Consider the following 12,003-nt stretch of genomic DNA (forward strand, 5'->3'; position numbering starts at 1 on the left):
TCAAAAATTAAAACTGCCCTTTCCACAGTACCTGAAAAGTTAGAATTTGAAGCCAGTATTAATTTCATTATACTGAGAACACTTTTTCCAAGGCAAACATAGGTTTTTTCCCCCCTAAAGAGTCATAAGAGATAACAGCTCTTTTAATCCTGATTCAACAGTTTCTAGCCTAAAACATATATAAATATAAACACTCATAAATACAAATACATATTTACACTTATATTTAGCTGCGTGTATAAAAAAATTCCAGTAATTTTAGCAATAAGTGAGTTACTGTCCCATTTGGGCCTCCAATTTTGTTTTTTGCATATGAGTAGGTTTTTAAAAGAAAAGTTCTATAGAATTTTTATAGTACAGAAAGTACTTCTGTTTCAACAAGACAGTGATCAAGAAAATCTGAAAATCTTTCTGCTACAAACCCTTATAAATGCTAGATAAAATATAAACTTAAAAATTTTAATGAACAGCTATATTTAAAAGAACGAATGGAAATCCATAGGTATAGAGACAAAAAGGATATGGAAAACTAGTGGGGTAGATGCAGTTGCCCCAGAGAGCTTGATACGGAAGTCTTTAATACTCTGTTGGGGATAGGAAAAAACCTCTGGATCCAACATAGAAAGGGAGTTGAAAGTGAGACTAAAACTGCACTCCCTGCAAAAAGCTAAAACTCTTACTGAAAGAATAAACTAAATAATTCTGTCTACTGTCACAGGAAGACAGCAGGGAATTTTGTCTTGTTTCTGGGCTCAGCTCACCTCAGAATTCAAACTAAGGCCTGTGAGCATCATTTAAGTTTGTGATTAAGGGTGAGGTTCAAATCTTAGGAAAGTAACATAAAAACTGGTCAGGAGCTAGTGTGATCCGAATAAAGCAATTTATTCCTCTAGAGGGAAGGTTCTAGGTAAGATGAAGCAAGCACATTCCACCCCATCTTTCCCACTGAATGCAGCTATAAAACCTGGACAGAATGCATGAAGTGGCTATCTGAGGATTCTGAAAAGTAAATAGGGACAGGCATATTGGTGTAGACAAGAATTTGAAGTACCAACAAATTGGCAGATTTAAACAAGACCCAGAGTCTCATAAAATCATATTAAAAATGTCCAGGATACAATCCAAAATTGCTTCACCGTATGAAAAACCAGGTAAAGACAAGAATGAACATCAGTGCTGAGATGACAGAGATAATGTTGAAATTATCTAACACAGACTAAAGCAGATATAAAAATGCTCATGAATAGTCTTGAAACATATTTAAAAGACCTCTCTGGTGAGAAGCTTCCAGAATCCAGGTCACAACAATTATAGTGGCGGGGGGTGGGAGGGATGATTCTCACAAGGGGTAGAAAAAGTCTCAAAAAGTTATGTTCCAATCAAAATTTACAAACAAGGCAGACAATCTACTTGAAGTAAGAGTCAGCAGATATACAAATAGAAGGATAATACCATGAATTTTTTCACAAAATAGAGTACAAAATTCTGTTTAATGTGGAAAAGGACAGATTTTTTTTAATTACTAGACTTTTCAGATATAGTCATTAAAATTAAACTATTAATAGATGAATTTAGGCAAGGTTGAAAAACTTAAAGACAGAACTGAGAAAATTAACCAGAGTTTTAAAGAACAATGAGATTGCCGTTATAAAAAAGAGGTTAAGAAACACAGGGATAAAAAAGGAATGGTTCAAACTGTGTCAACTAGACAGCCATAAAGACAGCAAAGGAGAGACAATATATTAAGAGAAAATGGCCAAGAATTCTCCATAATTAATGAAAAACATTCTGAATTGAATGGAAATAAAAGTACAACATATCAAAAGTTTGGGGATGTGGCTAGAGCAGTGCTTAAAGATAAAGTTACAGCATCAAATGCTTATATTAGAAGAGAAAAAGGCCTCAAAGTAATGGTCTAAGCATTTACTTTAAGAAACTAGAAAAAAAAGAGTAAATAAACTTGGGTAAAAGGAAATAAAGAACAGAAATTAAATTAGCAGGAAAACAAAAGAAAAAGAAATCATTGAAACAAGAGTTGTTTGAAAACGCCAATAAAACTGAAAAGCTTCTAGGTAGACCAAGACAAAAGAGAGTAAAAAAAAAGGAATAAAAGAGGGGACATCACTAGAGATTCTACAGACATTAAAAGGGTAATAAGGGAACAGTATAAAAAACTTTATGCTCTTGAAATCAAGAACACTGATGAAATGGACAAATTCTTTGATAGACACAAACTACCAAAATTCATTCAGGTAAAAATAACCTGAATAGGTATTTTAAGTATTAAAGAAACGGAATTTGTAGCTTAAAAAACTATCAACAGGGACTTCCCTGGGACTTCCCAGGTGGCGCAGTGGTTAAGAATCGGCCTGCCAACGCAGGGGACAGATTTGTGCCCTGGTCCAGGAACATCCCACATGCCGCGGAGCAAATAAGCCCGTGCGCCACAACTACTGAGCCTGCGCTCTAGAACCCGTGAGCCACAACTACTGAAGCCCGTGCGCCTAGAGCCCGTAATCTGCAACAAAAGAAGCCACCGCAATGAGAAGCCCATGCACCACAACGAAGAGTAGCCCCCGCTCAGCACAACTAGAGAGAAAGACCGCTCGCAGCAACGACGGCCCAACGCAGCCAAAAATAAATAAAAAGATTTTAAGGAAAAAAAAAAAAAGATCAACAAAGAAAACTGTAGCCCCAGATGGCTTTACTGGTGAATTCCTTCTCTTCTGTTTTCAATAAGAGTTTGTGTAGTACTATTTCTCCCTTAAATATTTTGAAGATAGGCTGGATGTGTGGACGTTTCTGAAATTTCCTTACTAAGCAAAGGAAAAAACTTTCCTGCTCTCAAGAGTCAAGAGTGATACTTAACTGTTTAGAGAATAAAACCAGCTACTTGCATGAAGCACCACCTCCACCTTCTGGCCCTTCATGGAACTGCTGCTGAAAACTCAAACCCACATGAGTTACTGAAATTCTAGGCACAAATTTGACCTCTTCGTACTAGTGTTTCTGAACTCCTGACATATATTAACCTCCAGGATTCACAAACGAGGAACTGGAATTCTCAGGAATTCCCCAAATCTCAAGTTATTCTTTAAACACTTACGATATTTTTCAAACTCTAATAAAGTTATATATCTTTTAAAATTTTTGGTTAGTTTGTAGTATTTACAAGAACTGTAGCCTACAGTGAATATTCAAATACTGGAAAATGCTGGGAACATTACTGGGTAATAGTTGAATAATGTACACTTAGAACTCTTAGTAAGGTTTATAGCACTACATGGAATCACATCAAAAATGCCAATATGGGGGGGCTTCCTTGGTGGTTCGGTGGGTGGGAGTCCGCCTGCCGATGCAGGGGGCGCGGGTTCGTGCCCCGGTCCAGGAGGATCCCGCCTGCCGCCAGGCGGGTGGGCCCGTGGGCCGTGGCCGCTGGGCCTGCGCGTCCGGAGCCTGTGCTCTTAGGCGGGAGGGGCCGCAGCAGTGAGAGGACTGCGTACCGCAAAAAAAAAAAAAAAAAAAAAAAAAAGCCAATACGGGGACTTCCCTGGTGGCGCAGTGGTTAAGAATCCGCCTGCCAATGCAGGGAACACGGGTTCGAGCCCTGGTCCGGGAAGAGCCCACATGCCACGGAGCAACTAAGCCCGTGCACAACTACTGAGCCTGCGCTCTAGAGCCCGCTCGCCACAACTACTGAAGCCCGTGCGCCTAGAGTCCGTGCTCCGCCAACAAGAGAAGCCACCGCAATGAGAAGCACGTGCACGAAGAGTAGTCCCCGCTCGCCACAACTAGAGAAAGCCCGTGCGCTGCAATGAAGACCCAACGTAGCCAAAAATAAATCTATTTAAAAAAATGCCAATATGAGGAATTCTTTTACTTTTGAAACTTCCTATTTCTTGGAGCACCACTCACAGAATTCCTGTATAGTATAGACTCATTAATATTTACATAGCAGCAGACAGGGCCATGAACACATACTTATAAAATGGCAACAGCTATAGCCAGGGCTGATTTGACTGCAATTGCTTCTTTTCAAGGTGCTCCCATTGATCTTAACCTTTGATTCTAGGTACCAGCATTTCCAGTTTATACTTTCAACTTGCCATTAGTGGATTCTTCCAAAGCAGTCATGTTTCTCTGTTTTTTTCTGTTTTGTTTTGTTTTTAATTCATTTTTTGGCCACGTCATGCAGTATGTGGGATCTTAGTTCCCCGACCAGGGACTGTTCCTGTGCCCCATGCAGTGGACGCGTGGAGTCTTAACCACTGGACCGCCAGGAAGTCCCCATGTTTCTGTGTTGACTGTTAAGATGAACAGGAGAACCAGAATAATTTTTTCCGGTTTTCTGATTTCTTGACTTACTTTTCTTAGGATTCAGAAAAACATGCATTTCCCAAGAAGCGTTGGAAACAAATTCCTGCATGAAAACACTACTTGTTTTTTTATCAAGTCCTAAGATCTGAAGTTCCCTAGCTCTGTGAATGTAATGAGAAAAACAAATTGGTCTCTTGACCTCTAGCTTAATAGTTGACCTATGGGGTCACCAGGTCCTGTACAACCCATTGACATCAGTGAGAGCAAGTAAACACAACATAAGGTCAAATACTTTCATTTTTTGGAAATGAAAGTAGCTACTGTCAAGTAACAGGTCACAAGCTATTTGCTATGTGCCTTGCCTCATACACTGCAATGTCTACCCACTGCATTAAGTAAAGGTTAAAGCAAACTAGTGATATTTCACCAACTATAAGAAATCTGAATACAGGACCTTTCTTAATCTCACCAGAAGGTGTCAACAAGTTTTCACAAAACTGGCTGTCAATGATAATTATTGTAAGATGCCATTAAATGGAAGATGCTTCAGAGATGTTCATGTGGGGGAAAAAAACCCCAAAATCAACCCTGCATCTTAAAGTAAAATGTGAAATAAGGTATTTCTATATCAATCACCTACCATATTTTTTGAGTATCCACTATATGCTCAGTAGTCCAAAGCTAACTTTTGAGTTATAACGCCCTTATTCAGGGGTGCTCAAACTTCAGCTGCTTGGAAAATACATTAACCACCTGGTAGACCAAACACTAATGCTTCACTTGCCTTCCTCCTTTCCAGCAGAACCTCAATGTTGTTCAGCCGTCTTCCCTTCTCCAAGTGGCCACGTGGAATGGATCAGGGAGGGGAACCAAATGTTCAGACTTTGCCAAGTTTCCTTGTTTTTTCACTACTGATTAATGAGATGTGCTCTCATTGATAAACATTGATAAACAGAGACATATAAAATGAAATAATCCTCCCCTACTCCCAGAACGTTTTTCTGACTCCATATAAAGTTTGGAGCTGCAGCAACCACCTTGCCATCCTGAGGGGAGCTAAGCCAACTCACTTAGAATGGCAGAGCAAAAGATGGGGGGACGGGGCTGGTGGGAGGAAATGAGTTCTTGATGACATTAAGCAGGTAAATTTTCCAACCTTGAAACTGCCCTACCAGAGTCAGGTGAGACTTCTTGTTAATACAAGACAGTAAATCTTCCTATTGCTTAAACCAGCTGATTGGGTTTTTGTAACTTATGTCTTCATTGACACACCAAAAGGGATCAGCAATGCTGGAGCATCAGACTTGTGTACTACTCTTAGATAGGGTGCCAGTAAGGTTTGCAATAGGCATGCCATGGCTTTCCCTGGGATGGGTGACACCCCTGACTTAATTGAAAAGGACTGTGCTAATTCAGCAGCAGTCAATCGCATAGTCTCCAGTTTTAGAAAGAACAAGGAAGAGACCGGTCTACCTAAGGAATTCTGTAGGTATCAATTGGGGTAGGGAGGGTGTGAGAAGGAAATCAAGATTTTTGCAATGCAGCCATTAACTAGGAGATTAACACAAGGTTGTCCCATATGATCCCAGTTAGAAAGGAAAAGGCCTGTTGATGACTGTCAAGTCTAAGAAAAGTCACTTTTTATTGACTCTCAGGAACATTTAAGAGTCCACTTTAGTTGTCCCAAATTCCCAACTAGTAAACACAAAGAATTTTAAAGTTTTAAAAACTTTAAAACTGGAAACTTTAAAAAAAATTTTAAAGTTTCTTCAAACAGCCTGGCAGTAGGGAGGGAGGAAGAGGAGAGGAAAGAGACACCAATTTACAGTGACCTACCACAGAAAATTTTCTTTTAGGCATTCTGCTTAAGAATAAAGAGGCTCGTTATTCCTAAGCACAGATGTAAGACAACCCCACTCAACTTTTCACCAAGGCTTACCGGTGCGAAAAACAAAGGTTTTCTTGAGAACTGGCTCCTGCTGATGATAGAATATACCCACAGCAGTAAGTAAGGCCCCATTCTCCTCTCACAAAGCAAATTTCAAAAGGCACAGAGCTCCTTTAGTTTTCCTATTCCCCTCTTCCAGCCTTATCAATTAGTCTCCTCACTGCCTATCCTGGGACTCTAGTGGTAAATAAGCTGTTTAGATACCAACAAATTGCAATAGTGGACTTTCCTGGCACTACTGATTTGCATGTTTACAGTAACTTTTCTTATTGAGTTCTAGGTGCTTTGCATCACTACAACACTCCTTACGTAAGAAAAAATGTGTTACTGAGTAACACTGACAGCACTAAATCTCAGATTCAAAGACTTGAAAGTGCAGAGCAGATCCTGAATGTGGCCAAGCAAATGCCTTTCTCCAGTTTAGGATAAGCTGTTGATGATTCGCTTTAAAAAAAGAAATGGAACTAATGTCCAAACTTATGGGGTGTTTTGGGTGCTAACTAGCTATTTATGTAGAAAAACTGCTGAGAAAATGTGAATTTATGAGATGAAGGCTGAAATTTAAAAGTCCAAGTTTAATTTAACATTCTTTTACCAGTCTTCCTGTCCCCAGAGTTCCACACCCCATTCCCAGTCCCCAACTCAGCTAGAGTAGGAATTTTAAAACATAATTTTATTATTTCACTCCTTGCTTATATTCCATTCAAAGGACAAAGTCCAAATTCTAGCTAGACATACAGTATAATTCCTCATGATCTGACCTCTGCCTCCACTCTGGCCTCATCTTTCACCAGTCTTCACAACTCATACTAACTCATACTCATCCCTTAGGATGATCTTTCCAAGTGTGGACTAGGTTGGTAGAGAGGTGACAGTTAAGAGCATTGGCTCTGTGACTTTGAGTAAGGTAACTTACATCTCTAGGCCTCAGCCTACTCACCTGTAAAATCAATATAATAAAGTAACCATGTAGGTCTGTACTGAGAAAACATAATACTGGTAAAGTCTTTAGCAGTCTTAATACCTAATGAGGGCTTGCAAATATTATCTATTATTTTTATTATTACATACCTGTTAGTTGAGCTCCCTATATACCCCATCACAGCACTCATCATTCCATATTATAATTGGCTATTAACTGGTCTCTAACACCTGTTGTTTGGTTTTCAATTGCTCTCCCGGCTCCCTTCCCACCACCACCAACACATACCCAGCATACTTGAGGACAACTTGCTCCCATTTGTAACTATGACCCACTCTGGCAAGTGATTCTTAAGGAGTTGCCACCCCTGGTTTGAGTTTTCAACTCAACCAGTGGTTCTCAACTGGGGATGATTTTGCCTCCCAGGGGACATTTGGCGATGTCTTGAGACATTTTTGGTTACTGTAATTCAGAGGAGGTACTACTGACACCTAGTGGTTAAAAGCCAAGAATGCTGCTAAACATTCTACAATGCACAGGGCAGGCCCCTAATACAAAGAATCACCTGGCCCAAAATGTCAATGGCACCAAGGTAGAGAAACCCTGAACTAACAGTAGGTTCAGGAATTACTTTATCACCAGCATCAAAACAATGCCAGACAAATTAGAAGCATTTCACAAATGGTGCATAAATAGAAGGAGCCTATAATTCCAGCACATGCTAAAACAATTTAAGCCACTACAACCTATAATCAGTATGTATAAATGCATGGAAACTAGCTAAGCCCTGCTAGCTAATCCTTATAGGTCCTTTCTATAAAGATCAATCATAATATATTTTTCCTGTTGTTTTAACAATCAACACTTCACTTTGAAAATCCTTTCCATTTAATTTCTACTGAAATAATGCTGCCCACCACAGGAGCACCAACTAAGATGGAAGACCAGAATGTTTAGTGTTCTTTAACTGAAAAGCCTAAAAATGCCACCACCCCCACACACTCACAGAGCAGTCAGAGGTAGATGCTGGCACCTTTTATATATGCTTTGAGCTACAATTCATCAATCGTTGAAATTCAAATAAGTGCAGAGGTGGTAGGTGGCAGAGTTTCACTAAGAAATGAAAAATCTCAGTGTCAAATATCATTAATAAAGTTGACATGCTTTTCTGCTAACATATAAAGGACAAGCAAGGGCAACACACATAGCCTTGTTTCAAGCACCTTCTGTTAACTCAAAATTACAAAAAAGTCTTCTACACTTTCAGATAAAGAATAATGGACCTGGAAGAACATGTAGACAAATACTAGAAATGTAACTGAGAATGAACTGGCAGAGTAGAAGTCAGTTACCATAAAGGATTTTTTAAATGGTTAAAGTTTGGAATCCTTCTAAAAGAGCAAAGTAATCTATAAACATTAATCAAGACTGACTTTAAAAGACAAGGTACTTAACATTTAATATTCTAATTAGTTGTTTGGGGGCATGTTTTTCCCGTAAGACACTGAACATATCCAATTTAATCTTTTCATATCTAGCAAAACTTCAGTGCCTATCATGTAGGTAGCATAACACATTTAATGAATGAGCAAATGAAGTATCTGCAGACTTTCCCCCTGTAAATGCCTGTTCTAGTAAGATGTCCTTTTATGTAGTCGATTATCCATTTTGCCTTCCACTGTGCTTAATGTCCTAGTAAATCAAACTCAGAGGCACAACAAATGCTGTTTTCAGATCAAGCATGTCAGATAGTAGATAACATCTCAGTAACTGTTTTATTAAACCAACCACTCCCGACCACCACCAAAAAAAGATTATTTCGCCTCCCGCCAACTATGACTTTACCATTCCTTACCTTCCTCTGGGGCAACTGAAGCTCCTTCAGGTAGTATAGGTTGTAATTCCCCAGTTTCAGAATTATTTTCCAAATCAGTCATTTGCATTCCTTCCAGACGACCTCCTTTAACACTAGTCCTCAAAGAGGGAGAAAATAACCTGATATTCTTGTATAACTAGTCACTGATATAATAATCTAAATTTTTTTCCTGTCCAGAAGCTGAGCAAACTAAGTAGGGTATAGGGCACTGGTGTTTAATACTAAATTTCAAGTTTTACTTTTAAAAGATTCACTAGAAGACTCACAATGAAAGGTTATAAAGTGGTAGATTGCATCAACGTCAATATCCTCGTTGTGATAATATATCAGCATTTTGCAAAATGTTATAATTAGGGGAAACTGGATAAGGTACACAGGCTCCCTCTATTCTTTCTTATAATTGCATGTGAATCTACAATTATCTCAATAAGAATTCCAATTTAAAAATAAATATAAATAGAAGTCCTTAATAACATGTTCTCACCAATATGGAAAGACTTTTGAGGTATACTGAGTGAGAAAACAAGGTGCACCTTTTGTATTAAAAAAGCTATATGGTCACTTAAATATTGCTTAAATATGCATGAGAGCTGAGAAGACAGCATATACAAAAAATTTAAAACAGCAGGAATGTGTGTGGGCAGAAGGTTGGAAAACAAAGCAGATGGGAGACAAAGATGGGGAAATTTTAACTTAATATTCTTTTTTTTAACTTCCATTTTTGAACCATTTATTACTAGCACTTTAAAATTTTTGCTTACACTACCTTAAATCAGGTAAGGGAAAAAAACACAAGCTGGAAAACACCACATGACCCAGGTTGGCAGTGTAATTAACTGTAAAATGAGGGTTATAGCTATGAGCTTTACACATTTATACAGGATTTTACAATCTAGAAAAAAGTGCACATTCGTACACATTTAATCTTTATGACTAAAGGCAGATATAAATCTCCATAACAAATATAAAAACTAGTTGCAGCTTCATCTTGAAAGGAACATGTATAAAACCAGGCTAGGAAATGGGGAGGACAAGACAATCTCCAATGATTGTAACACCCTTCCACTGCTTAAACTTGAGCTAGAACAGAAAACAGCCACCAGCTGTCCTATTAGATGTGGTAATTATCCAGATCTTAAAACTCTATACAATTAAGTAAACTTAAGGGATATTAATCTTTCTCTAAATTTAATTCAAAGTTCTTTTCAAAGCCTCCAAGGTAGAATTATTCCACTGTTTAAAATTAGAAATGTATTTAATATCCATATAATAGATCAGCAAATGGATATTAATGGCTCATCTAGCACATTCACAGACAATACATTCCATAATCACTCTCTTTTAAATGGATGGCAGTTTAATTGACAATGTCGACTGGGTGACATGACTGGGATTTGAGTTTATGTTTGGGTGACATGACTGGGATTTGAGTTTATGTTTCCTGGGAGAGAGATAAAGGTACTGATGACCACATATATATATCCTTTTGGGAAATTCCAACTATGTGTTTTGAGGACACTTTCATAAAAGGGAAAAATAAGGTGAGATGAAAGCAGAAAAGCAGTTTTAAAATAAAATCGCCAGAAGTGCTTTGTTCTATACAAAATTCATGTAAAAGACCTATGGGACATAATATAGCATAGCACAAATGTCTTTGAAAAATATGGGACAGATGGAAAAAAAAGTTGACCCAAAAATGTCACAAGGCAGGGGTCACCCAAGGTTAAATAACATTATTATCCTAACTTCAGTGAAAATGAGCTCTAATGTATTCAAACTGAACTTCTGGTACTATCTCATTCTGTGAAGAAAGAAAAAGGTAAGGTCTCTGATGCTTGAAGTTACATTTTAATACAACAAATAAACTGTCTGCTAAAAAATTAACGAACTAGAAGTTTATTATGTTCATTACGTTGTAGACTTAAAGTGCCAAACAAAACTATTAGCTATTATTCCATTACATAAACAAAAGAACTTAATTTACCCCAAGGTGACCATTTTTCTCCTTTTTTCAATAGTAGGTAAGCCACTGAAAACTGCAACCACAACAGCATCTGAATCCAAAGCTTGACACTGCCGGTCTTCAGATTTGGGCAGAATGTCACCGATACTGCCATGTGTCAAGGCTCGGGGAGAACTGTGCCTGCTCCCAGACTGAGAGCTTCCTGGGGAGCCTACAAAAAATGAAGGGGATATTCAGAAAGAAGGCAAACAAACAAAAAGTTCTCTCTCTAGTTTCCACGTTAGGAGATCTCACTATACATATATTTTTAAACTGCAGGAAAACTCAAAAACAATTTTAAAATATAACCTAGTCTTTTTGATGCCAACTATTTAATATGCGGTCTAATGGCTGCACTTTCTTACTGATGGGTCTGTTCTGTGTGATCAAGGAACTTTCAAATTGAGTTTCAGCATTTTTGGTGCCTTTAGAGGTCTAAAGCTATACCATCAGATCAATTTCGAGTAACAGACATCTACCCACCAAGATCACATTCTAAACTCTCCAAACTTACCCTCAGACAGAGTTTGACAGTCTCCCTTTGAGCGGCTATTTTCCCCAGAGTCTACTGCTCTTCGAAGTGACAGACTACCTGCTATACTGGACCGAGCTGGCTTGGGTGAATTACTCTTCTTATTTGTGGCTGTAAAGACATTTTAAAATATTTCTGATTATGATAAAATAGCACAAAACTTATTACCTAGGAAGTCAGAGAAAGATTTAATCTTATCATCCATGAAAGGTATTCCCATCTACTGTGTCCAAAAATAAACAGAACACTCTGGTCCCAACTGGTTTATTTGGGGTTTTATGCCAAAGGTATTCCTATTTTGCTGCTTGTGGAACAGTCTCAACTTACAAAAGCAGAAAATTATCAGTGAACTCCAAAAGAAGAATTGTACCAGACATGAACTCTAATCTCAGTTTAATTAAACTAA

The 12,003-nt window shown here is 38.2% G+C and overlaps 1 protein-coding gene across 1 annotated transcript in view; it reads right to left on the reverse strand.

The window, feature by feature from the left end:
• Window positions 1-12,003, reverse strand: part of TRIM37 (tripartite motif containing 37) — a 125,930-nt gene that overhangs the window by 14,469 nt on the left and 99,458 nt on the right. The window contains 3 exon segments of the mRNA XM_089900941.1: window positions 9,043-9,161; window positions 11,048-11,237; window positions 11,580-11,708. Of these exon segments, the coding sequence (XP_089757067.1) occupies window positions 9,043-9,161; window positions 11,048-11,237; window positions 11,580-11,708 (438 nt within the window).

This window comes from Delphinapterus leucas, chromosome 19 (genome assembly GCF_059928025.1).
Source record: "Delphinapterus leucas isolate spDelLeu-1000000601 "Yukka" chromosome 19, BTC_Dleu_Yukka2, whole genome shotgun sequence".
In the NCBI taxonomy this organism is placed as follows: domain Eukaryota; kingdom Metazoa; phylum Chordata; class Mammalia; order Artiodactyla; family Monodontidae; genus Delphinapterus; species Delphinapterus leucas.